Below are 27,633 nucleotides of genomic sequence, written 5' to 3' on the forward strand. Positions count from 1 at the left end.
GCAATCACTTGAAGGGTGTATGGGTCGCGCACCACTAGTTTCTTGTTCAGCACATCCGGATTGGGGTGCGTTTTCTTTTTTTCCACTGGGTCTCCTTGCTGTAGTCCAAGCTAGCCTTGAAATCACTATATGGTCCAGATTGACTTTAAATTTGCTGCAGTCCTCCCGCCTCCCCACTGCTGAGACTCACCACGCCTACTCTGAACAACTGAGGCTGCGGGATTACCGATCATACTGTGAATAGCAATGGCACTAACATTTAAGATTTTAAAAGACGTTGCATAGATAAAATTAATAAGAATGCCGGTGGCTCTTTGTAAATCGTGTGAGATGTCAGGTGGAGGATGCATTGCATCTAAGGCAGAATATGCTGGAGAAATTTGTGCATGGGCAATGATGGAGACAGCATTTAAAAAAACTTTACATTTTTGAAATAATTTACAGCAAAGTTGCAGGGACAGAATCCAAAGTTCCTATATATTCCTCTTCATGAAAATTTACAAATTGACGGCACACCTTTAATCTCAGTACTCAGAAGGCAAGGCAGGGAATCCCTGGCCAGCCCAGGCTACATAATGAGACCTAGTCTAAAACAAACAAACAAACAAAAACCCAAAATTTATTTAGAGCTTTGAGATTAGCGGCTAAAGGCACTTGTTACTAAGCCTGACAGCCTGAGTTCAATCCTAGGCCATACACTGGAGAAACAGAATCAATGCTCCGGGTTATCCTTTGACCGCCACACACACGGTCCATGGTACCTGAGTGTGCTGTTCCGAGACAGGGCCAGGAGAATGATGCTCTTTGGGAGACTCCTGTAAAACACTGATTAAGACAAACATTCCTTTTCCATACCACATTGTCTGTGCTAGTCGATAAATTGATGGCCTTTGTTTAGGACTAAGATTAGATTAGAATTAATCTATTAGATTAGAATGAGAGATCAGAAACCTGAATAAATGAGGCACATTCTTGGGTAAATAATGCCAACCAACGGTTGGTTTTCTTGTATGTGTCCTATACTAATTAATTAATAATGGGGCTGCAGAGATGACTCATTGGTTAGAACATTGTCTTCCCTTCCAGAGGTCCTGGGTTCAATTCTCAACACTCACATGGCAGCTCACAGTCTCTGTAACTCTAGTCCCAAGGGATTTATGCTCTCTTCTACCCTCTCTAGACACCAGGCATACATGTGGTGCAACATGAAGAAAAAACACCCGTACACATAAACTTTAAAAAATTGAAAAGTAAACCGGGCAGTGGTGGCACATGCCTTTATTCCTAGCACTTGGGAGGCAGAGACAGGTGGAGCTCTATGACTTAGGGCCCAGCCTGGTCTACAAAGCAAGTTCTAGGATAGCTAGAGCTGTTACACAGAGAAACACTGTCTCAGAAAACCAAAAACCAAAAAAATAATAAAAAAAAAAACATTACAGAAGCACTCAGTGGTTGAGTACCTACTTGACATGTGAGGTCCTAGGCTTAGTAATCTGTAGATGGAGGCTGCTCTTTCATTTCCCGGCCTCCCAGACCCAAATAATCACACAGAAACTATATTAATTACAACACTGTTTGACTAATAGCTTAGGAATATTCCTAGATCTCTTGCATCTTAAATTAACACATTTCTATTAATCTATATATCACCACGAGGCTGTGGTTTACCAGTAAAAGTTCTGGGTGTCTTTCTCCTTTGGCAGTTACATTGCGTCTCTGACTCCGCCTACTCTCTCTTTATATCTCTTCCAGCCTGGCTCTATTCTGCTCTGCTATAGGCCAAAGCAACTTTATTCATTAACCAATAAAAGCAACACATATACAGAAGGGCGTTCTCAGAACTAAGGAGGGTGGGTGTTTGTCCTCCGTTCTTTATGTTGCTGTGTAAAAGCATCATGACCAAAAGCAACTTAGCAATAAAATAGTCTATTTGGCTTACAAGTTGTGGTCCATCATCAGAAGCTGATGCAGGAACAGAAGAAGCCATGGAGGAACGCTATTTACTGGTTTGCTCTCCGTGGCTTGCCCAGCTTGTTTCTTTTTTCACCACCCAGTACCACCTACTCAGCGTGGCACTGCCCTCAGTGGGCTGAGCCCTCCTGCATCAATCATTATTGTATAAACAACCCTACAGGCGTGCCACAAGCCAGTGTTCGGATAGAGGGCAAGTTTCTCAATGGAAAGGACATGGTCGCCTCTTCCCAGATAACTAGTGTGTGTGTGAAATTAACAAAACAAAGCAAAAAACAAGCAAAAAACAAACAAATGAAAAACCACATAGCACAGTGTTCTGTTGCTGTGGATAAAAACACTAAAACCTTCCTGGTCATAACCCATCAATTGATAGAAATCAGGACAGGGAACTCAAGGCAGGAACCTGCAGGATTACTGGGGGCTGGTTGGCTCACAAGCACACAAACTCATGCTTAGCTGGGCTTTCTTTTCTTTTCAAATATTTTATTTGTTGATTTTTAGCCAGGTCTCAATTCCTGGCTTGCCGGGAACTTACTAGTATAGACCAGGCTGGCCTAAAACTCAGAGACATACACCGGCCATTGGGCCTCCCAGTGCTAGGGATAAAGATTGTGGCCACCACACCTGCCTTAGCGAGTTCTCTTGTACAGCTCAGGATCATCTACCCAGGGAATGGTGCCACTCACAGTAGCCAGGCCCTCCAACATCAATGAATCATCAACACAATGCCACACAGACATGCCACATGATCTGGACAATTCCTGAGCTGACACTTCTCTCAGAAGACTATAGACTGGTCAAGGGGACAATCTCGCCAGGGGACATCGGGGTTCCCAGAACTCGCGTCTGCTGTGTTGTGACTCTCTGGGACTTTGGGCCTGGTATGGCCAGATTTTTCTCATCTTTCAAGAAAAACTGGAAACACACATTATGTCATCCTCTGGTTGTGTGTTGACAGCTGTAGAATTAACTTAAACTTGAGACACTAGTGGGCCAACATAGCTCTTTGGGCCACATCTAGTTATAACATTTGATCTAGATAGACAACCACTATCATTATCCAGAGACTGAGTGAATCACAGCATCAGGTGTGGCTGTAAATGCAGAGAGAAGGGTCAACCTAAGGAGCTTCCCCGGAAGAAGAAACAGCAAGATGTGGGGACTGACCAAACATACCAGAAAACTAACCAACGAAAAACTCCAAAGCAAACATTAAAGTGTGTGGCACGAGGAAGCACAAAGAAATTTGGAAGTATGGTAATGGTGGCAGTCCTCTTTGCCCCCACCCTCTCTGCCCCCCTGCCCAGGCCTCCCGTGGGCCCTGGATGTTGTCAGGCAGTTCAGACTCCTGAAAGGACGAATGTGGATGAAGACATCGCAGAAGACCTCACTGTCGCGTGCACAGGTCGGTTCCTGAAGACCTCACTGTCACGTGCACAGGTCGGTTCCTGACACATGACCACCAGCTTTTGCTGGGTTCCCTTATTTCACAATTTCCATTGCTTTAATACCGAGCCCTTAGCTTGTTGCACAACTTAACCCTGAGATCTGGAGTTCATGATTTTCTTTATCAGAAAGCTGAAAAAGTGAGAAAGGGTAAGAGGACTGTGAGCCGCGGTGGTGGCGCACACCTTTATTCCCGGCGCTCAGGAGGAGAGACGGCGGATCCCTGTGGGTTCAAGACCAGCCTGGTCTACAGAGAGAGTTTCAGAACAACTGTCTGTCTCAAAACCAAACACAAAAGGGAAAATGACTGGCACAGTAGGGACTGCCCACAGTTTTACCTGGGGCAGGGATGGGAGGGCAGATGCTGTTTAGTTTAGATTACATTTTTTTTCTGTTTTCAGGCACACATATGCCCCTGATTGTTATATAGATGTCAGTGGGCAGCTTGCAGAAGTTGGGTTTTTCCTCCCATCATGTGAATTTTAGGGGTTGAACTCAGGACTTCAGGCTTATTGGCAAGTGCCTTCACCGCTGAGCTGTCTCTGCCACCTGTTTGTTTTGAACATCTCATTCTACAGATGGGCTGGCCTTAAACTTGAAGTTCTCTCTCGATACTCCAGCGTTCCCAGGTACAGCTGTCAATCACTGTGCCTGGCTTGTTCATTTACCTTTTAGGTAACTTTTAAGTTCATAGCACTAATTTGCCCACATAAAAAAGCTGGGAAAATCCCACACTAGTGAATTAACAGAACATTTGAAAACTTTAGAACAAAAAGAAGCAACTCACCTAAGAGAAGTAGTCAACATGAAATAATCAAATTGAGAGTTGAAATCAACAAAATAGAAACCAAGAAAACAATAAAAAGAGTCAATGAGACAAAGAGTTGGTTCTTCGAGAAAATCAACAAAATAGACAAACTTTATCCAAACTAACCAAAAGGCAGAGAGAGAATATCCAAATTAACAAATCAGAAATGAAAAGGGGGACATAACATCAGGTCATATTTCAAAAACCTGTACTCCACAAAATTGGAACACTTAAAGAAAATGGACAATTTTCTGAATAAGTATCACTTACCAAAATTAAATCAAGACTAGATAAGCAAATTAAACAACCTATAACTGCTAAAGAAATAGAAATAGTCAGCAAAAGTCTCCCAACAAAAAAAAGCCCAGAACTAGAAGGTTTCGGCTCAATTCTACAAGATTTTCAAAGAAGAACTAATACCAATACTCCTCAAATTGTTCCATGCAATAGAAACAGAAGGAACATTGCCAAACTCATTTTATGAGGTTACAATTACCCTGATACCCAAAACACATGAAGACATTAGTAAGAAAGAGAATTACAGACCAATCTCACTCATGAACATTGATGCAAAAATTCTAAATAAAATACTGGCAAGTCAAATCCAAGAACACATCAGAATCATCATCCACCATGATCAAGTCAGCTTCATCCCAGAGATGCAGGGATGGTTCAACATACGAAAATCTGTCAATGTAATCCACCATATAAACAACTGAAAAATAAAAACCACATATCATCTCATTAGATGCCGAAAAAGCAACATCCCTTCATGATAAAGGTCTTGAGAGAGCAGGGATACAAGGAACATACCTAAACATAATTAAGACAATATACAGCAAGCCAACAGCCAACATCAAACTAAATGAAGAGAAACTTCCAGCGATCCCACGGAAATCAGGAACAAGACAAGGTTGTCCACTCTCTCCATATCTATTCAATACAGTTCTTGAGGTCCTAGCTAGAGCAATAAGACAACAAAAGGAGATCAAGGGGATACAAATAGGAAAAGAAGAAGTCAAACTCTCACTATGATATGATAGTTTACATAAGCGACCCTAAAAATTCTACCAAGGAACTTCTACAACTCATAAACATGTTCAATAATGTAGCAGGATACAAGATTAACTAAAAAAAAATCAGTAGCCCTCCTGTTCACAGATGGGCTGAGAAAGAAAACAGAGAAACATCATCCTTTACAATGGCCACAAATAGCATAAAATATCTCAGAGTAACTCTAAACAAACAAGTGAAAGACTTGTATGACAAGAACTTTAAATCTTTGAAGAAAGAAATTGAACAAGACACCAAAAAGTGAAAAGATCTCCAATGCTCTTGGGTAGGTAGAATTAACATAGTAAAAATAGCATTCTTACCAAAAGCAATCTACAGTTTCAATACTATGCCCAGCAAAATTCCAGCAAAATTCTTCACAGACATCAAAAGAATGGTACTCAACTTCATTCATATGGAAAAGCAAAACACCCAGGATAACCAAAACAATCCTATACAATAAAACAACTTCTGGAGGCATCACAATCCCTGACTTCAAACTCTACTACAGAGCTACAGTACTGAAAACAGCCTGGTATTGGCATAAAAACAGACAGGAGAACCAATGGAACTGAATCAAAGACCCAGATATTAATCCACACACCTATGAACACCTGATTTTTGACAAAGAAGCAAAGAAAAATATCAAATGGAGAAAAGAAAGCATATTTAACAAGTGGTGCTGGCATAACTGGATATCAACATGTAGAAGAATGAAAATAGACCCGTATCTATCACCATGCACAAAACTCAAGTTCAAATGGATCAAAGACCTCAACATAAAGCCAGTCACACTGAACCTCACAGAAGAGAAAGTAGGATGTACACTTAAACGCACAGGAGACTACTTCCTAAATAGAACCCCAGTAGCACAGACACTGAGAGAAACAATTAATAAATGGGACCTCCTGAAACTGAAAAGCTTCTGTAAAGCAAAGGACACGGTCAACAAGACAAAACGACAGCCTACAGAATGGGAAAAGATCTTCACCAACCCCACATCAGACAGAGGTCTGATCTCCAAAATATACAAAGAACTCAAGAAATGGGACACCAAAAGAACAAATAATCCAATAAAAAATGGAGTACAGATCAAACAGAGAACTCTCAACAGAGGAATCTAAAATGGCCAAAAGACACTGAAGAAATGCTCAACATCCTTAGTCATCAGAGAAATGCAAATCAAAACAACTCTGAGATTCCACCTTACACCTGTAAGAATGGCCAAGATCAAAAACACTGATGACAACTTATGCTGGAGAGGTTGTGGGGTGAAGGGAACACTTCTGCATTGCTGGTGGGAATGCAAGCTGGTACAGCCCCTTTGGATATCAGTGTGGCGATTTCTCAGAAAATTAGGAAACAACCTTCCTCAAGACCCAGCAATACCACTTTTGGGTATATACCCAAAGAATGCTCAATCGTGCCACAAGGGCATGTGCTCAACTATGTTCATAGCAGCTTTGTTTATCAAAGCCAGAACCTGGAAACAGCCTAAATGCCTCTTGACCAAGGAATGGATAAGAAAAATGTGGTACATTTACACACGGAGTACTACACAGCAGAAAAAATAATGACATCTTGAAATTTGCAGGCAAATGGATGGAGCTAGAAAACATATTGAGTGAGGTAACCCAGACCCAGAAAGACAATTATCACATGTACTCACTCATGAATTGTTTTTAAACATAAAACAAAGAAAACCAGCCTACAAATCACACTCCCAGAGAACCTAGACAACAATGAGGACCCTATGAGAGACATACATGGATCATATCTACATGGGGCAGTAGAAAAAAAGACAAGATCTCCTGAGTAAATAGGGAGGCATGGGGACCTCGGGAGAGGGTTGAAGGAGAGGGAAGAGGAAGGGAGGGGAACAGAGTAAAAACTATTACTTAATCCTCTGGCTGTGGGCCATTATCAAATAAGAACACTAGCCAGGGGTGGTGGGTGCACACCTTTATCCAGCATTTGGGAGTCAGAGGCAGTTCTGATTTCTGAGTTCAAGATAAGCCTGGTCTACAGAGCGAGTTCCAGGACAGCAAAAACTTCACAAAGAAATCCTGTAAGGAATATAAGAACGCTGACTTTGAGATATGGTGTTATCTAATCTATGGGTCTAATTCTTTCACAATCACCTGCCTACTATGTACCAAGCTTCTAGATACTCATCATTCTGGTGACTACCTCCATGACCTAGTGAATTTCATATTATAGTCTCTATCTCACCAGTGTGTGAACTAAGGTTTGGAGAACTTCTGTCATTGCCCAGACACACAGGGTAGGTGGCAGAGCCTGCTCTAATGCATGACTGAGATTCAGGCTTCTATACTCTCTTGCATATCAGTAGCATGCAGTCTTGAGGAGCTAGAGGACATAGGCAGTGGAAGGCTAATTTGGAGTGGGACCTCCAGTGATGCAGCTTTTGTGGGTCACTGATTGTATGGGGGTGGCCCTTTGCCATGGTGCAGCTGTTACTGAATAACTCATGCTTCCGTACGTTACCCTAGTAAACTCACTGGGTACTTGGATGGAACCATTTCTTTGGGTTGTCACCATGTCAGGGTGAACAGACATTTGTTCACATCTCTCCCAGGAAAAATGAGACAATAAGTCAGTACCCCAAAAGCAACATGTTGGACAGAAGCAAAGATGAGTCTGCGAGGAGCGGTGGCAGCGCACTAAGTCACGAGAACAAAGCTGAGCTGTCTGGAGGTGGAATGTCACCTAATGTCACCTAGCTCCAGCAGGATTTATCACGGGGAGACAAGCAACAAAAGCCAGGGTTTCTACCCACAGAGAAAAGCAAGGTGGATAACCCTTGGCAAAGACTCCAGAGAAGTCCTCTTCCTCTGTGTGATGTGGGGTGATATATCTATCTTCTTAATGAATGCTGGCCACCTAGTGAGGCAGAAAGACAGGGTCAGGTGGAGAATGACCATGAGTCATGGCAAGGTTAACTCTGAGTCACAGCAACTAAAAAATGATTGCCTCACGGACTGTACTGGATCACTCTTTGGACTTCCTCAGACCATTCTGTGGATTGTACGACCCCACTCCAGCAAACTAGAAAAAGTCTTGTCACAAATGAGGAAGTAAAACCCAGTAGGAGATTCGACATGCATGTGTACTAAAGGAGCCTCACAAACCACTTAAGGGGTAGAGTATATGGGATGCATCTCATCATGTGACTCTAACAGAGAGGATCCTGGGATGGTGCATGCTGGGTAAACCTAACATAACATATAACCTGGAAATGTCAATCATCTATGTCAGTCAAAGAAAAGTCCACTTCTTCAGGGATCAGGGACCCCTATCCCTTCACTTTGGTGATTAAAGACCTGTGGGTTCAAGCAAGCCACCGCAGGGAGACCCCATGAACAGCTGACAGAAGATTGCAATCTGTCCCCATACATGTCTCATATGATAAAGGATTGTAAAGAAGCCAGGCAGCAGCTGCATGGCCGGCCTGGCCATCTTCTAAAAAAAAAGAAGAAAGAAAAGAACATTGAGGCTCTGGAGAGATGGCTCAGTGGTCAGAAGCACTGGAGCTGGATTTGATGCACATGTGGGCATGATGGCTCACGACCATCTCTAACTCCAGTTCCAGGGGATCAAATGCCCTGGACTGGCCCCCACGGGCACTGGACACACCCCATAGTTCACAGACATACATGCGCCTTTACACATAAAATAAAATTAGATAAAAAGATGGAAGAGAGAGGGAGGATAGCGCGAAGAGGTTAACTCAGTAGGGATCTGGGGACTGTATGTTGACTTTGCTGACTCATAGTGGAACCTAATCTTTGCTAGGTAAGTGTTGTGGAGAATTGTTTTAAGGTGTGTTACATTTGTTTATGCACTGGAACATTTGTTTAATAATGTAAAGATGTGTCGCTTTTGCTTATGCTGCATTTAACTCTGAAGCTGTGTTACGTACATGTCTAAAACACCTGATAATCTAATAAAGACCTGAACGGCCAATAGAGAGGCAGGAAAAAGGATAGACGGAGCTGGCAGGCAGAGAGAATTATTAAGAGGTGAAATCTGAGATGAGAAAGAAAGGAGGAAAAGGATCCAACAGAATGGGAAGAAAGAGGAGAGAAGGATTTCCAGGCCAGCCACCCAGCCAGCCACGGAGTAAGAGTAAAAGTAAGATTCACAGAAGCTCAAGTCCAAATGGATCAAAGACCTCAGCATAAAGCCAGCCGCACTGAGCCTCATAGAAGAGAAAGTGGGAAGTACACTTGAACGCATTGGCACAGGAGACCACTTCCTAAATAGAACCCCAGTAGTACAGACACTGAGAGAAACAATTAATAAATGGGACCTCCTAAAACTGAAAAGCTTCTGTAAAGCAAAGGACACGGTCAACAAGACAAAACGACAGCCTACAGAATGGGAAAGGATCTTTACCAACCCCACATCAGACAGAGGACTGATCTCCAAAATATAAAAAGAACTCAAGAAATTGGACACCATAAGAACAAATAATCCAATAAAAAATGGAGTACAGATCATTTCGAGGCCAGCCTGGTCTACAAGAGCTAGTTCCAGGACAGGCTCTAGAAACTACAGGGAAACCCTGTCTCGAAAAAACCAAAAAAAAAAAAAAAAAAAAAAAATGGAGTACAGATCAAACAGAGAACTCTCAACAGAGGAATCTAAAATGGCTGAAAGACACTGAAGGAAATGCTCAACATCCTTAGTCATCAGAGAAATGCAAATCAAAACAACTCTGAGATTCCACCTTACACCTGTAAGAATGGCCAAGATCAAAAACACTGATGACAACTTATGCTGGAGAGGTTGTGGGGTGAAGGGAACACTTCTGCATTGCTGGTGGGAATGCAAGCTGGTACAGCCCCTTTGGATATCAGTGTGGCGATTTCTCAGAAAATTAGGAAACAACCTTCCTCAAGACCCAGCAATACCACTTTTGGGTATATACCCAAAGGATGCTCAATCGTGCCACAAGGACATGTGCTCAACTATGTTCATAGCAGCTTTGTTTGTCATAGCCAGAACCTGGAAATAATCTAAATGCCCCTCAATCAAAGAATGGAATAAGAAAAATGTGGTACATTTACACAATGAAGTACTACACAACAGAAAAAAAATAATGACGTCTTGAAATTTGCAGGCAAATGGATGGAGCTAGAAAACATCATTTTGAGATAGGTAACCCAGACACAGAAAGACAATTATCACATGTACTCACTCATAGGTGGTTTTAAAACATAAAGCAAAGAAAACCAGCCTACAAACCACAATTCCAGAGAACCTAGACAACAATGAGGATCCTAAAAGAGACATACATGGATCTTATCTACATGGGAAGTAGAAAAAGACAAGATCTCCTGAGTAATTGGGAGCCTGGGACCTTGGGGGAAGGATTGAAGGGAGGAGAGTGAGAGGCAGGGAGGGGAGTAGATGAAAAAAATGTAGAGCTCAATAAATAATCATTTTAAAAAAAAAAAAAGATATACAGAAGACAAAGGAAAATAACCCAGAGGCATAAGGTAGTAGAATAATTTTTTAAAGAAGCCTGGATACCCAGGTGTAGTGGCACGTGCCTTTAATTTCAGCACTCAGAAGGCAGAAACAGGTGGATCTCTGTGAGTTCGAGGCCAGCCTGGGAAACAAGTGCTAGTTTTAGGGACAGCCATGGCTGTTACACATAGAAACCCCTGTCTTGAAAAACCAAAAGAAGAAGGAGGAGGAGGAGGAGGAGGAGGAGGGAGGAGGAGGAGGAGGATGAGGAGGAGGAGGAGGATTGGACGAGGAAGATGAAGAAGGAAGACAGCGGTAAGGAAGAAGAAGAAGAAGAAGAAGAAGAAGAAGAAGAAGAAGAAGAAGAAGAAGAAGAAGAAGAAGAAGAAGAAGAAGAAAAGCTAACTAGAAACAAGCCAAGTTAACACAGGGCATTTATAAGTAAGAATAAGCCTACGTGTGTGATTTACTTGGGAGCTGATGGTGGCCCTCCCCGCCCCCCAAGAGTCAAAAGAGTAAAAACAAGAGTAAAAAACAAGCAACCGGTAAGAGAGGCTTTGGTGGATCTGAAAGACTCAGATTAGTGAGTAAGTCCAGGTACAGCAGACAAGGAGGCCTGCCTGGGTCACTCACAGAAAAATGTGGCCAGTTTCGTGTGAAGGTGAATTCCCAGGGGAAAACGGAGAGAAAGCTAAGAGCTGTCCTGGTAGCCTTTGGAAGCCTGTACAGCCTGAAGAGTCCACCAGAGAGGTGGCCAGCAGGAACTGGCAGTGATGGTGTTCAGAGAAAGCAGGTCTCAGGAGGTGGGGACCATCCAGCGGCTCCACATTGGATTGCAGATTTATTCGTTCCCTGATAATAACGTGCAGACTACTTGGAGTTTCAGTCAATGTTGGGGTTAGGTGAACCTTAATTCGTGGTATCCCAAAGCACCAAACACTGCAGGGGACAGATGTGGAAATAGGATGCTACAGATGACCAGGTTATGCTTGTCCCTTAGCACCATGTCTAAGAGTATGGTGTGTGTGATCCTCAGTTGCTGGAGGTGAGTGACCCACTGACCACATCCTGCACGCCACCGTTAGACCATTTTACCCAATCTTGTGTGGTTGGGGAAATGACAGCCTGCAAGGCGAGAGATTATTCGTCTAAGCTAAAGCCCTTTAAAATGACAAATGTGGACAGGGAGACTCCAGGTGGCCCATGGCGAATGACCACAGATAATGGAGAGCGAAATAAGTGCCCCTCCCAAGCCACTGTACCTAACATGCTCTTTTGACAAAACAATCAATGTGATGGGATCTCTTCACGCTGTATTGGACCTTGCACGCACACGTGCGTGCGTGCGTGCGTGCGTGTGTGTGTGTGTGTGTGTGTGTAAAATCCTTTCAGCTACTGAATCCCAAGTCCATTTCATACTTGCTTGAGCGAAGAGTGGACCTCAGGATTCTATCCTTAGTAAAAAAAAATATATATAATTGAAAAGACATCTAAAAGAACAATGAAAATCAATAGTTGTTAAAAACTGATCCAGGCATGTTGGCACATTCTAATCCCAGCACTCAGGAGGCAGAGGCAGGGGGATCTCTGTGAGTTCCAGGCCACCCAAAGCTACATAAGTGAGACCCTGTCTCAAACAAAAAACCCCAAACAAACAAGAGCTTAAAATGAGCCAGGCGCGGTGATTCACGACTGTAATCCCAGTACTTGAGAGCCTGAGCACAGGAGGATCAGGTGACTCATGTCTGTAATCCCAGCATGTGGGAGGCTGAGTACGGAGGATCAGTGTGAGTTTGAGTCCAGCCTGAGTTATACAGAGTGAGATTCTCTATGGGAGAAAAATAAATTTTAAAAAGTGGGTGCCTGTCTCCTCTCTATCCAGGGGCAGTCCTTTGTCCTCTGGGACAAATACCTCTGCCCCTTTTCCCTTGCTCCCTTACCCTTCTCCCTCTTCCTCTGTTTCCTGTCTTTGTCCCTTATTCCTACCCTCTGTCCCTCTGCAGCAAATGAATCTCCTTTGTGCTGAGAACTTGGTCTAAGAATTTGGTCTTAGGGATCCTGTGCTGGTATTTGCCTTTCTGTGGGGCCAGCACAACGGCTCACTAGATCAGGTCCTACCAGCTCTCTGACAACCTGGGTTTGATTCCTGTGACCTACATGGTAGAAGAGAACTCACTACTGCAAGATGTCCTCTGACCTTCACATGTGTGTTTTAGCATGTATGGACCTATACACACACGCGCGCGCGCGCACGCAAATTAATGCATAAATACAACAATGTGGGATTCCTTTTGTAGTTTTTTAAGTGAGAAAGGGGACTGGAGAAAGCTCAGCATTTGAAAGTTCTGACTGCTCTTGCAGAAGACTAACGTTGAGTCTCAGCATCCACATGGAGGTTTAAGCATCTGTAATTCCAGCTCTGGGGGATCTGACACCTTCATCTGGCCTTTGCAGGCAACAGACACACAAGTGGTGCACAGAAGACATACATGCAGGCAAATTACCTATGAAATAATTTTAAATGTGAGAAAAGGCACTCCTGGAAGCCACAGGATATTAGGTGAAAATCCCAGGAACAGGAGGATTAAAATGTTACAAGCTGCTGGCCAGGAAGGGACCTTAGGACTTATAGTAAACACCATTGCCATTGTCGGTGGTTGCAGACCAGAGCTGGATGAGAAATCTTTATTGCCCAAACACTATAGCCTCTAGTGGAAGGGCACAGAGATGTCAAGCTGGGGCAGAGCTGGAGGCTTCCTTCCTGATGACCGACATACGCAGTACCAGAAGGTACTATGCCGGCTGCTGAGAAAGATTGTTGCCGACAGTCCTGCTCAGTTGGAGATCCCACTCACCACCACAAGATATTTATTCTACTTGCAGTAATGTCATGACAATTATGGGTACAATCAACTACTGACTGGTTGGATTTAAAGCCCCACCCACTGCAGAGGTCCTGTGTGTCAGGACCAAACCCTGTGGCTGGCTTGTCTTAGGCACCAGCGGGAGGCTAAGGCTGTTGTTTCAGTGAGTGGATGTGTGTTTGTGTCTACATCCAGCTGAAGTCCAGGGAAACTTTTCTGGTATGGGTAGATTTGACTAGAGATTCATAACCAGTCAAGCTGGTGGGAATAAGCAAGCAGACATTGTTTTGGTGTCGAGTCCCAGGGCTTAGGAAAGAATCATACATATATCACCCCCTCAAAGGCAGAACATGACTGAAGAGGCGGTAGAACTGGAGGAAGGGGTGGAGGGTTGTGGTGCTACCGTTTCCTTTTCAAACTGGTGTGATTGTCACCAGGAAGCAGAAGCTGCTGAGGGAACCAAACACTACTTGGGTCTTGCAGCCTAGAACAAAATAAACAAGGCAGTGACAGTTAGGTGCAATGTGATCATCATGGTCTGGGGAGAGGGTCACCAGACCCTCACCTGGGATTCCTGCCGCCACTCCTCCCTGCACCCATCTGGGGATGATCTCGGGGAAGCTGAGTGTATAAGAAGAGGAAGGTTGAGGGGTCAAGCCCCTGTGACACATTCCGCAACCATGTGAGGGTGGTGTGTTCCTCTAATTTAGCTACTTCTGAGTCACCCAGGCTCCTCTAATGAACCCCAGTAAAAATCAGTGATCTAGCAAGCTGGACTTGGGTGGAACCATTTCTTTCCACTGGCTTTCACAGCAAGAGTCTTAACCTGCTGCGCCATTGCCCTGGACCCAAGGAAGGTTTATTCTTGCACATTAAAATCTGAAGAAGCTTCGGGCAGTAGTAGCACACCTTTAATCCCAGCACTCAGGAGGCAGAGGCAGACAGATCTCTGAGAGTGAGCCCAGTCTGGTCTACAACCAGGACAGCCAGGGCTACACAGAGAAATCCTGTCTTAAAAAAAAAATTAAAGGAAGACTTTATTCAGCTGTTGAAAGAGGGGTTGAAGCCGGGTAGTGGTGGTGCACACCTTTAATCCCATCACTCCAGAGGCAGAGGCAGGCGGATCTCTGTGAGTTCAAGGCCAGCCTGGTCTACAAGAGCTAGTTCCAGGACAGGCTCCAAAGTTACAGAAAACCCTGTCTCGAACTCCCCCCCCCCCAAAAAAAAAGGAAAAAGAAAAGAGAAGAAATAGGGGTTGACACCATTGCAGTAGAGAGTGATCTAGCTGGTCCCTAAGCAGAGCATACAGCTCTGAACATGCAGCCAGCGTGTGAGTGAGGGGCTTCATGTGTGGAAAAATTACTAAGAAGAAACATCAGGTCTAGGCATGTCTATGTAAAGTGACATGTAACCCAAGCTAGCCTCTTACTTGTGACAATCCTGCCTCAGCCCCTGTAGCATTAAAGCATTATGATTACAAGGGGGAGACACCATACTACCCCCAGGATAGAACTAACTGTAAAGGCCAAACTAGAGATCCGGGTGCGAAAATGACGAGGACTTTAAACTCTCGTCTGTCAATCATGTAACTTAGCTGCACATTTATTATCAAAATAGAATGTGAGAGTGGACACGGTGGTACACACCCTTAATCAAGACCAGCCTGTTCCACATAGAGTTTCAGAGCAGCCAGAGCTACATAATAGAGACCCTGTCTTATACAACCCAAACAACAACAACAACAACAAAAAAAAAAAAACTGTAGTAAGTTTGAGGACAGTCTGTACTACTTGAGATCCTGTTTTTAAAAACTTAAATTTAAAAACCAGCTTTACTTAGAATATTTATTTATTCATATATGTATATAGTGTATATTTCTGTATACATGTTCATGTGTGTATTTCTGTGTGTCCATGAGTGTGTGCCATGGTGTACATGTGAAGGTCAGAGGATACATAGTGAGAAGCTGTCTCAGATAAATAAATAAATAAATAAGAGAACACAGGAAATAAAGAAAGAAACTAGGGATTGGGGATATGGCCCAACAGTAGAGTACTTGCCTGGCATTAATGAGGACCTGTGACCACCCGCAGCACTGCAAAAATAGATGAATAAAATGAGACGGTGCTTAAAATAAATGAATATTCTTAGACATGACAACTAATTAAAGCTGGAAAATCCCACGTCTGCACATTTAAATCAACTTTACTTAAACCAGGGGAGGTGGCACATGACTAATTCCAGCAAATGGGAGGCAGTAGATCAGAAGTTACCGGTGGGAAGAGCTGCTGTTCTCCTGGCAGTTGAAAATAACTTCACCCTAGCTGAGTCACACTTAGAATTCCTCAGGAACCTAGTGCAGCGCTTCTCCAACTTTAGCGTGCACTGAAACTCAGAGCTGGGTCCTGTCCTAGAGTTTGTGTGTGTCAGGGCACCGGCGCTGGGGACCAGAGTGCGCCTTTTCCAGGTTTTAGTTGCCTGGCCTGTGGACCACACCTCGTGAGGGTTAGATCACGTGCTAAGGAGGGTCTACCGGGCTAGGCTTCTACTGGCCGAGCACCGAGGACTGGCTGTTTTCCTTGTCCCTGTCCAGTTCCTTCCTGGTAGCCGGGACAGCCTGAAGGCCCTCGTGGATCACCAACCCTTGCGCTTAACCAAGCGGAGCTGCCATTCAGATGCGGGAAATGATTAAACAACAGCTGCTCCGGTGTCACGTGGCCAGGAGAGGTTGGGGCTCCACTCCGAGCCCAGAGCCCCGGGGCGGAGCGGGGCGGAGCTGGGGGCGGGTCCTCCCGGGGCGGGTCCAGGCTGAGGGTCCTCAGCCCCCCGGGAGGCGCAGCGGCTGGCCAGAGCGCCCCCGGCTGAGTGGAGAGATCCCTCCCGATCGCCGTCATGCTCCGGGTACCGCTGTGCACGCTGCTCCTGCTACCGGCGCCGCTGCTGCTGGGCGCTGCACACAGTGTCTATGTAAGTCTTCGGTACCACCGCGCGGGGACGCTCCGCCGCTGGGAAGCGGCCAGAGGCCGAGGAGAGCCGTGGCTCTGCAAAGCGGGAATCCGGGGGACCTTCGGTCACCCCTCCGAGCAGGCAGGCCGCCGAGGCGCAGGCAGTGGCCAGGCCTCCCGTAGGGGGCGGACGGGCAGCCGGGCGGGGCGCGCGTCCTTCCTGGTAGCTGGCGCGCGTGGGTTCCGCTGCGGCTGTGTCCTGCGCGCGGACTTGCTTCCCCGTTTGTGCAACGCGATCGAGGGCTAGGTTGAGGTGCGCCCGCAGCTTTCCAGCTTCTGTTTCTGGGGAGAGGGGCTCCAGGCTGCCCGGGGGGCTGCGGGAGGGCTCCGCGGGCCGTGGCGCGGAGTGCGATCTTTGCGGAGTTCGGGCTTCACGGAGAGCTCCGGAAGGAGAAAAGTGGGGTCAGGAGAGGCTCCTGCAGTGGGGTCACAGAAATATTTGCTTTTTTCCCTTTTCAAATATCGTGTCCGCTTCTCGCTAGCCACCTGCTGGCTGCTTTTAGTTTGGGGTGTTTCATCACCTTGCCGGAAGCCTTCCTCTTTTAGGGTGGAGGGTGGGAAGAGGCAAACTGCCGCAGGCGAGATCTCGGCGGCGTGGGGGGCGGCGGTGAGTGGCTTGGGTGCGTTGGGCACCTGGGGAGGTCCGCACCGAACCTGTGAAGGGGACACTGCTTGGTAGGACGCGGCTGCGGCTTCTTTGCACTTTGAGCGAATCAGCGTGGGGCCCTCCATACGGACTGAGTCGGGCGAGAAGCGGGGCTAAGTTAAAGTGCAAGTTAGTAGACTTTGAGCCTTGCAAAAAATTCTTGCGGGGCGGTGGTGGCGCACGCCTTTAATCCCAGCACTCGGGAGGCAGAGGCAGGCGGATCTCTGAGTTCGAGGCCAGCCTGGTCTACAAGAGCTAGCTCCAGGACAGGCTCTAGAAACTACAGGGAAACCCTGTCTCGAAAAACAAAAACAATAAAAAAACCAGAGGTGAAACTTTTAAGATTTTTGAAAACAGTTGCTGAGAATGCTTTCATTTAAGGCTAGTTGAGTGTGCCTGCTGCTTCCAGCAGAATTTGCTGTCCTTGAGAACCGGTGGGGCCGAGGCTGATGGGAACGGCTAGGTAGAGGGCGGAACTCCTTTAGTATCAGTAAGGGCGGGAAGAGATAAGGATTTATGGAGGTCATCAGTCAGCTTTAAATCACCAGGTGAGAAGTAGGAGACGTCAGGTAAGATGCCCTGGGAGAGGCCCCTGAAAAGGCTGCTTTCTCATCGGAATCTAGGTACCCTCTTGAGCTGTTAGAAATAACAGCTGACAGCTTTCTTTTTTTTTCAATATTAATTCTCAACTTTAGTCTTAGATGATGAGTTAAAATGTGCACTTTCTTTTTCTGTTTTTTTTTTTTTTTTTTTTGAAACAGGGTTTCTTTGTGTAGCCCTGGCTGTCTTGGAACTCACTGGGTAGACCAGGATGACCTCTAACTCAGAGATCTGCCTGGCTCTGCTTCCCAGAGTGCAGGAATTAAAGGCCATAAAATGTGTACTTTCTTAAGAAGCCATAAATCAATTGAATGAAATACATTGTATGAAAAAGAAGTATCTCATCAGAGTTTTCAGACAGGGTCTTAACTTCTTTTGTTTTTAATGACAGGGTTTCATGAAGCCTAGGCTGGCCTCTAACTTGGTGTATAGTCAGACATAGCCTTGAACTTCTGATCCTTCTGCCTTCACCTCTCAAATGCCAGGGACAGAGGTGTGCACCACCATGCCTGCTTATGTGGTGCTGAGGATGGGACCCGGGGCTTTGTTCATGCTCGTCACTCTACCAACTCCTCAGCTACACCCCATCCCCAGAACTCAGCTACACCCCCACCTCCAGAACTCAGCTACACCCCATCCCCAGAACTCAGCTACACCCCCATCCTCAGAACTCAGCATTTTCTGTTGAACTTTGCAGTCTGCAGGGAACTCACGTGTTGGTGGTCTTTGAAAAACTCTATTGTGCACTCACTGGAAGAGAGAATGGCAAGGCAGTGATGAGGGTTTAATATTGTTAGGAGGGTTTAATATTGTTAGGAGGGTTTAATATTGTTAGGAGAGTAGTTTTGACTCAGGGAGAGATGTTCCCTAGACTTCACACAGACAACTGATCATTTAGAATGTTTCTCCTATTATTCAGAAAAGGCAACAATTCATACCCGTTTTGGGGAACCTTTAAAATAGGAAACACTGTTAAGACAATGGAAACTGGTAGGATGCCTTCGATTCCATCCTCAGAACCACATGAACCACCTGCCCGTGGTAGAGCACACCTCTAACCCCAGCACTTGTTAGGTGAAAGGAGGATCAGAAGCTGGAGGTATACTTGGCTACTTTACGGCTTCTAGGCCAGCTTGGCCTACATGAGACCTGTCACGAAAGAACAGAAAGAAGGAAAGAGCAAAATAAAACTGTCCATCGCGCGTCCTGTCATGATTGTGGCATATTTTAATATTGAAGCATAGCGAGCAACTAACTGGTATTTGAGTGCTTTGTATCTGAGGCAGGCAGGAGCTGTGTGAGTGGTCTCTGGTCTTTTATTGAATGGGGATGAGAATGTTTTAATGATCTATCCCATAAAGCTGATGCCAGTTCCTGGTTGCAGGCGGAGCTGATCTGGAAGTCTCTCATTGGCCACTGTCCTTTCTAAAGAAGTCACTTGCCTTCCAGAGTCCACCTGCCTGAGCTGCTGGGGACTCTTCGTGAGCCGAGAGAATGGCCCTCTTCAGGCAGCTGTCCCTGGGTTCCAAGGCTGCCCTGGCGGCAGCCACTGTCTTCATGTCCATGATCCTCTCCCGCTCCTTTCTGGCTGAGGCCCTTGAACTGCAGGCCTGGCGCTGGCTGTTCCGCCTGCAGCTGGCCCTGTTTGTCAACTCGCTCATGCTCATTGGTTCCTTGTACATCTGGCGGAGCACCGTAAGCAACCTCAGCCATTCCCCTGCCATGGAATCGACCTGTTTCCAGCTTTGGAAGCTGGTTGTCCTGGCATTCCTGGCCCTGGCCCATTCCAGTTTCTTCACCATGCTCTTCTTGGTGGCCGAGGAACCTTACGTGTTTTCCTTAGCAGCCTACTCCTGCCTGGGTGCGTACATCATCATGGTTTTCTTCCTTTGTATCTTGAACGCCATGGAGCAGGCCTACCAGTTCTTAGCCTGGCGCAGCGGTAGGGTGGTGGGCAGCCTTGACAAGACAAGGCACCTGGTGCTTAGGCCTGCCCTGGCCGTGGCAGTGACAGCTGTGCTCAGTACCGTTGGCCTTCTGAACGCTGCCCAGCCCCCAGTGGTGAAAACCGTGGAGGTGCCCATCCATCAGCTACCCCCCTCTTTGAATAACCTCAAGATAGTGCTCCTTTCGGACATTCACTTGGGGCCCACAGTGGGCAGGACCAAGATGGAGATGTTTGTGAGGATGGTGAACACGCTAGAGCCAGACATCACAGTGATCGTGGGGGACCTCTCTGATTCGGAAGCCTCCGTCCTGCAGACAGCAGTTGCTCCTTTGGGCCAGCTCCGTTCCCGTCTTGGCACCTACTTCGTCACAGGTAACCACGAGTACTACACTTCAGATGTCAGCAACTGGTTCACCCTGCTGGAATCCTTGCATGTTCGGCCTCTGCATAATGAGAACGTGAAGATTTCCGCCCCCAGGGACCAGGACGGCCGTGGGGCCGACACGGAGTGGGTCTGCTTGGCGGGCGTGGATGACATAGAAGCAGACATCCTTCACTACTCGGGCCATGGCATGGACCTTGACAAGGCTCTGGAGGGCTGCAGCCCAGATGGTGCCACCATCTTGCTGGCTCACCAGCCTCTGGCTGCCAAGAGGGCCCTCCAGGCACGGCCAGATATAAACTTGATCCTTTCCGGACACACTCACGCCGGGCAGATCTTCCCCTGGAATGTTGCAGCCTATCTCCTGAACCCTTTCTTTGCTGGTCTCTACCAAGTGGGCCAGGCTACATTTGTGTACGTCAGTCCGGGCACAGCCTACTATGGGATACCCATGAGGTTGGGGAGCAGGGCAGAAATCACAGAACTCATCCTGTGGCGGGCTCCCTAAGCCTGCCCCAGCGGCCCTGCCCTGCCTTGTCCTTGCTCAGCACCTTCATCCATCTCCTGCTCCGGCCCTGCCCAGCACAGCACCCTTTGGCCCCAGCCTGCTGGGTTCAGCAATTTGCAGTGGAGCTGCCTGGCAAGTTCAGGCTGGTTGAACTCTTCAGAAAATCCATTGCTTTTTGGTAGTTCACCTGTGAGTCCACTCACTTGGCCACGTAAATGCGAACACGCGTTTGTTTTTCAACTGCGGTAGAGAAGGGCCCTTGTGCAGACGGTGGCGTGGTGGGAAAGGACACCTCTTGCTCAGACCCAGGGAGGAGCAAGAACGCTTGTCTCCTGCGGGTTTAACCCTGGTTAGGACTTGGGTGGGTTCTGAAGTTTCTTGGTCTAGAGACAGTTGGTTTGGGCAGGGACCAGGTTGAGGTCAGGTGACCTTCCCTCTGCTTGCCAGAGGAGGGTAACCCTTCCCTCCTCTGTGCACCAAGTTCACCTTTGTTGACATCAGCAGAATCACCAGAGCACAGGGCCCTTCCTGTCTGGACCTTGAGGGGTTCTGATTGCTTGGCTTGGTGGCTGGAGAAGAAGTCTTGGGAGTCGTGGTGGGTGATGACTCCGCGGTCTCTTGAGATCTCCGCGGCTCTGAACCCTGCTTCTGTGTCCTCTTGGATGCAGAAACCAAGGATAATAAGGACAGGCTGCTTCTGTGTTCAGGGTGAGGAAGGGACACGGGATGTGATAGGGTGTGTTTGAAGGCTGGGAGTGTGACGCGGTACCAGAGCGCTTGTCTAGTTGGAACTCAAATGTGCCCGGCTTTGAGTTACAAAACAAAACTATATGTAAGGTAGAGAGAGAGAGAGTACGTGTGTGTGCGCGCACGCATGTGCATACATACATGCGAAGAGGGAGATAAGTCCTTCTAAAAGTTCATTTTATGGCCCGATGGTTAAGAAGCTTTATTGGTCATGGTGAATGCAGGATTCTAAGCACAGATAAACATTAAACAAGACCCTAGAGCCCATGTTCCCCTCGGTGGTTTGTGAGTTTGAGGCTGGCTTCAGTTCATTCATAGCTAGATGGGGGGAGGCCATCTGTTGAATGAGTCAGGAGATTGGAACCACCACCACCCATTACTTCAGGTTTGGGTCTGTTTTTTTTCTTTTTCTTTTTTCTTTTTTTTTTTTTATTTTGGTGAGAAGCTGAGGTTTCTTGACCACCCATAGGAAAACCGAAGCCGATATGGTTGTGATCCAGCTCCGCCCCTGGCAGGTTCCTTCAGGCCCTGGCTATGAAATGACAGGTCTTACCTGATGGGGGAATTCATATCCATCTACCCTGACCTTTGGCCACAGAAGCACAGGGTCATCCCTAGGATTTCTAGACCTACAAGAAAAACAAAGTGGGGCTAGAGAGATGGCTTAGGGGTTAAGAGCACCGGCTGCTCTTCCAGAGGTCCTGAGTTCAATTCCCAGAAACCATATGGTGGTTCACAACCATTTATAATAAGATCTGGTGCCCTCTTCTGGCCTGCAGGAAGAACACTGTATACATAATAAATCTTTTCAAAAAAAAAAAAAAGAAAGAAAGAAAAAGAAAAGAGACAAAAGGAGCTACTGGTGCACTGTCTAGATTTCTTGGTTCAGCCTTTGCTAGGGGCGCGAGAAAGACTGTTCTTTTTATAGCGGAAAGCCATTGAGATGTGTTCAGGACCATCTGGGTAGCTTAGACTCAGAGCTGAGAGTCCTCTGGAAGGAGATGCAGACAGACACCCTCTGCCTAGAGAGGAGCTTCCTGCTGCTTATGAGGGAGAGTTGATGTATGACAGTGAGTGACAGTTCCTCCTAGATTCTTGGCTTTCTTCAGCTCCATAATGGGTGTAATTCTTGTATCTACCTCAAGGCTGCTTTGCTGGGAAAGTGTGGGGACTGTATGTGCCCACAGTGGGCACTTAGTGCTCATCAGAGACCTGCTGAGGAGTGTTCCTGGAGAGTCTCTGGAGCAGCCAGGCCTGGGGCCTGTCAGTGGGTGGCACGCTGCCCACCAACCGAGTCCAGATGTCCGTGTGGTACCTACTGAGAGCTCCTTCCTGTCATGTGCCGAGTTTCCTGTGCACACTCTGCTTTGTCCATTCCCGTCTTCTTCATCGCCTTGCCCTTCTGGTGTGACAGGGTCTGGGGGGTGCAGGAGGCTACTCAAGCATCCTTGTCTCCCAGCAGATAAGACATTGACAGTGGACCACCAGTTCCAACAGTGTACACCTGTAACCCCAACTCAGTGGAGACGGGACAGTTGGAAGGTTCAAAGCTACTAGTAAGCATGAGGCCATCCTAGGCTACACGAGGCCACCCTGGGCTACACGAGACCCTGTTTTGAAGAAAAAAGAGAGAAAGAGAGAAATAGCTTTGTCATGAAACTGTGAGTCTCGTCCCCCTCTCACCTCCCACAGGATTTCAGTGTCCTGGGAGAGACTTTGTAAAAACTATGATTTATTATTGATGGGATCCTAGGAGAGGGCCACCACTCAGCCCCATCTCTTCCAGTCCCGCTGGGCACCACCCCTCCAGCCTCACGAAGGTCACTTTGTTCTCCATTTCTGGTGACTCGATCCCTTTTGGGATCATGACCGCACTCTCTGTTCCGCTTTGTTTTGCATCCCACCAGAGTGATTTTGACATCTTTTCCCACCAACCTCCTGGTGCCACCGGGAGCTCTTCGACTCTCACCTTTTCTGTTACTTTTACTGGCTCCTTGATCTCTGAGTCTTTCTCTTCAGGGCTCTACGCTAAGCTTGATGAAGTTATCTTTGGCCACCCTGGGTCTCACGGTTGATACCGTCGCCTTGTGACCAGTGCGCATGTCATCCATTCTGCTGTTGTGTTCGTTTTTATCTTTGCAGGCGCAGGGTCTTGCTGTGTATACCAGATGGTCTTCAACTTACAGCCATCCTCCTGCCTCTGCCTCCCAAGAGCTGGATGCCAGGCATGTGTCACCACACCTGGCTCCTTTAACCTCTCTAACTCTCTGGTTCACCAAACTTTTCTGTTAACAGAGGGGGTGGGATTACAACTCAATGGCAGAGAACTTGCCTTAGGCTCAGTCTCAGGATCACCAGAGAAAGGAAAAATTGTGATCAGAGCCAGTGAGGTTGCTCAGTGGGTGACAGGCCCACAAAACCTGACTTCAGTTCCTTCCCTGGAACCCCGTGGTAGAAGGAGAGACCTGACTCTACAGAGCTGTACTCTGACAACCCCGTGTATGTTGTGCCAGGTGTGTGCCCACACTTAACACAAAGATTACATGGCACACACACAGCAATATGAATAGAATAATTCTCTAAAGAGATGATGTTTCCTTTTAGAAGGGAAACAGCTAGTCTGTTCTCAGCTCCTCTCTCCTCCGGCTCTGGTCATAATAGATTATTTCCTCCTTCACGTCCTTCATGCCTCCGGGTTCTGCAGCACGCCTGGCTCACAGGTATTTGTGGAACTCCCTCCCCTCCCTGACTGGTCTCACTAAGGAGCCAGCTGCTCTTCCTGCCTCAGCCCCCTGACTCTCGGGATTACAGACATGAGCCACCATGTCTATTCTCTGACCATTATCTTTATTTCTGGGGTGCCAGTTGCAGTGTTCCTTCTTCCTTTCCAAATTCATTTGTTGGAGTGTAGCTAAGGGTTTGTTGATTGTGTTGTTGCCAAATATATATTTTGTTTTTCCTTTTGTGCTGTTTTTTTCTGGTTATTATTTCATTGATCTCTGTTCCCGTGTTTGTTTTGGTTTCGTTGTTTGTTTGTTTGTTTGTTTGTTTGTTTTGGAGACAGGGTCTCAATAGGTAGCCCTGGCTGGCCTAAAACTCCAGGAGAATCCTCCTGCCTCTACCTCCTGAGGGCTGGAATGAAAGGCATGCACCACCATGCCCAGATTTTCTCTAATTTCTCAAGGAACTGTCTTTTTACAATTTTTTTTGGTTTGAAACAAAGTCTGAAAAAGTTCCATATGTTGTGTTGCTATGTATGTTGTATGTGCTATGTCTCTTTAAGTCTGTAACATTCCTCTTGCACAAAGAAGTAGATGAAAATAATTGAGGGCATTTTTATTTAATGTATTTTTGTGGGTTTTTTTTGTGTGTGTATTTTATTTTGTTTGGTTTGGTTTTTCAAGACAGGGTTTCTCTGTGTAACCCTGACTGTCCTGGAACTCAACTCTGTAGACCAGGCTGGCCTCAAACTCACAGAGATCCACCTGCCTCTGCCTCTGGAATGCCGGGATTAAAGGCATGTACCACCACCACCGACTATGTAATGCATATTTTAAAATTAATTTGTATGTGTGTGTGTATAAAGTGTGTGTGTATGTATGTGCATGTGTGTACAGTCCTGATGTGGAAGTCAGAGGACAGCTTGCAGAATGTCTTTCTCTCCTACCGTGTGGGTCTCTGGAGTTGTTCAGCTTGATGCCAGGTGCCTTTACTCAACCATTTTTTTAAAGATTTGTTTTTATTTCTAATCATGTGTAGGTCTTTGTGTCTTACACGTGGGCGTGTGCACATGAGTGCTGGTGCCTGAGGAAGCCAAAGACCTGGAGCTGGAATTAAAAATGGTTTTGAGTTGCCCGACTCGGGTCCTCACTGAGCCCTTTCTCCAGCTTCCTAGTTTTATTTTTTAAAACTATACATTTGTCTCTTCCTCTCCCCGCTGAGATTAAGCTGATCACTGGTCAGAAGTGCAGGAAGGTGAGGATCCAGACCCAAGGTGCTCGTTGCTCTCTGTCCTCCCTCTCGCTGTCCTCCCTCCCTCTCGCTGTCCCCCCTCCCTCTCGCTGTCCTCCCTCTTGCTGTCCCCCCTCCCTCTCGCTGTCCCCCCTCCCTCTCGCTGTCCCCCCTCCCTCTCGCTGTCCCCCCTCCCTCTCGCTGTCCTCTGCCTCTCCCCTAGCACCGTCCTCTTTTTAGCCAGACCTTTGAAATGTGAAAAAAAAAAGTTTTAACACGAGACATATATGAATAAACAAAATTAATAAGCAGATATGCGGGATAGAGCAGGTATCTGTAAATCTGTCCCTTGGGGTATTGTCACCGTGGACCTCAATTGCTGCTCTTCCCCAATCTATCGGAAGTGAAGTACAGATCACAGCAGCCTCTGAGCGTCTGGTCATCTGGAATCGCTGTTGGCTTTCTCTTTTATATGTGACCTTAAGGGACTATTGAGGTCTTAGGTGTGCAAAGCCTTCCCAGCCACCTCCCCTCTCTTTCCATAGCCCTAGGTTGCTAGTGGATAGCTGGGTTTTTCCAACCTGGAGCTGAGGTGTCCCTGCCCAGAGCTCCACAGGCCCCTCGGGTGAGTTGACAGGGCCTGTGGAGATAGGAATTTCCCAGCTTTCTCCCAAAAGACCTGGAGGCCAAGTTGTGACCCTTCTTCACCTGTGATGTCACCAAGCTGCTTTTACTCTTTGTCCAAGTCCAGGAACGTGCACAAGGGATGCAGATATGTATTCATTTTTAGCCCCAAGGACTAGAATTCTTGAAGGAGATGTTCAAGTTACCCATTGATACCTGTACTGTTACTGTTAACGTTTTGTTTTGTTTTTTAAAGATGCTGAAACCCACACTGGTCACTATTGGACTCTTAAGGAGTACTGGCGGCCTAAGGGTGTTTTGTGTGTACTGCCTTTTTAAAAAAATCCTCCAATATTTGTGCATTATGTGTATGGTAGTGGCGGGGACTTGAGGGAGCCTGAACATCCAGTGTGGTTGCTTGGAATTACGTTTTGTTTCATATTCCTGTGGTTGCAATCTTTGTAAACACTGATGCCACTACACCCTGCAAGTGTGAAATAAAGATGTATCACTCCTGATGCCATTTCCGTCTCCGTTCATTCAGAGGGGGTTGAATTGTACTCTGGGCAAATCGGAGGGGTTTTCTGACTACTAGAGGCTAGCTCCTGTCTTCCCTTTTCCTCCTTTGCTTTCTTCTTCGTCTCCCCTCTTCTCTTCTGCCTCCTCGTTTTGAAAAGATTTTATTATTTATTTGCATGTGTGTGCCTATGTGAGTTTATATGCACCCTGTGTGCAGGAGGCCAGAGGAAGCGTAGGATCCTCTAGAGCTGGAATTACAGGCAGTTGTGAGCTGTATGGCGTGGGTGCCGGGAGCTGGACTGGGGCCTCTGGATGAGCGGTAAATGTTCTCTTTACCCCAGAACCACCTCCCCAGCCGTCCTCCCGTTTTCTGTTAACCTTCCATGTGTCAATGGTGCCCTGGCTCAGGAAGTCCAGATGAAGCTGGTTGTTGAGATAGGATCTTCATGGGGTCCTTCAGTGTTGAGAGGGACTGATTGCTTTGGAACCACAAAGTGCATTTTCCTTGGCAGTGAAGGTTATAAATGACCAGAGGCTGGGCAGTGGTGGCGCACACCTTCAATCCCAGCACTGGGGAGGCAGAGGTAGACAGATCTTTTGAGTTTGAGGCCAACCTGGTCTATAGAGTGTATTCCAGGACAACCAGGGCTATACAGAGAAACCTTGTCTCAAAAGACAAGCCCCCACCAAAAAGAAAAAGAAAAAAGAAATGACTGACTGTTTAGATCCCCTACCTCTGCTGTTGGTCTTACTGCTTCTTTGAGAATTACCCTCTTCCCCCGTCCAAATAACATGATGTCGTTCATATATTGGATGAGCAGGACAGTCTGTGGGTTGTCAGATGAGTTACTTTTTCCTTTTCTTCCTTCCTTCCTTCCTTCCTTCCTCTCTCTCTCTCTCTCTCTCTCTCTCTCTCTCTCTCTCTCTCTTTCTCTCTCTCTCTCTTTCTTTCTTTCTTTCTTTCTTTTTCCTTTTTGGTTTTCTGAGACAGGGTTTCTCTGTGTAGCCCTGGCTGTCCTGGAACTCGCTCTATAGACCAGGCTGGCCTGAACTCTCAGAGCT

General features: G+C 46.6%; 2 protein-coding genes across 2 annotated transcripts in view; both read left to right on the top strand.

The window, feature by feature from the left end:
- The first annotated feature begins 16,436 nt into the window (after positions 1–16,436).
- Glb1 (galactosidase beta 1) overlaps positions 16,437–27,633 on the top strand; it is a 72,957-nt gene continuing 61,760 nt past the window's right edge. The window contains exon 1 of the mRNA XM_038323552.1: positions 16,437–16,608. Coding sequence (XP_038179480.1) covers positions 16,534–16,608 — 75 coding nt within the window. The 5' untranslated portion in view covers positions 16,437–16,533. The remainder of the gene's footprint in view (positions 16,609–27,633) is intronic.
- On the top strand, positions 16,816–21,841 carry Tmppe (transmembrane protein with metallophosphoesterase domain). The gene is made up of 2 exons (XM_038323553.1): positions 16,816–16,899; positions 19,277–21,841. The coding sequence occupies exon 2, from the start codon at positions 19,387–19,389 to the stop codon at positions 20,728–20,730; it is 1,344 nt and encodes a 447-aa protein (XP_038179481.1). The 5' UTR covers positions 16,816–16,899; positions 19,277–19,386; the 3' UTR covers positions 20,731–21,841.

Source organism: Arvicola amphibius, chromosome 3 (genome assembly GCF_903992535.2).
Source record: "Arvicola amphibius chromosome 3, mArvAmp1.2, whole genome shotgun sequence".
Classification (NCBI taxonomy): domain Eukaryota; kingdom Metazoa; phylum Chordata; class Mammalia; order Rodentia; family Cricetidae; genus Arvicola; species Arvicola amphibius.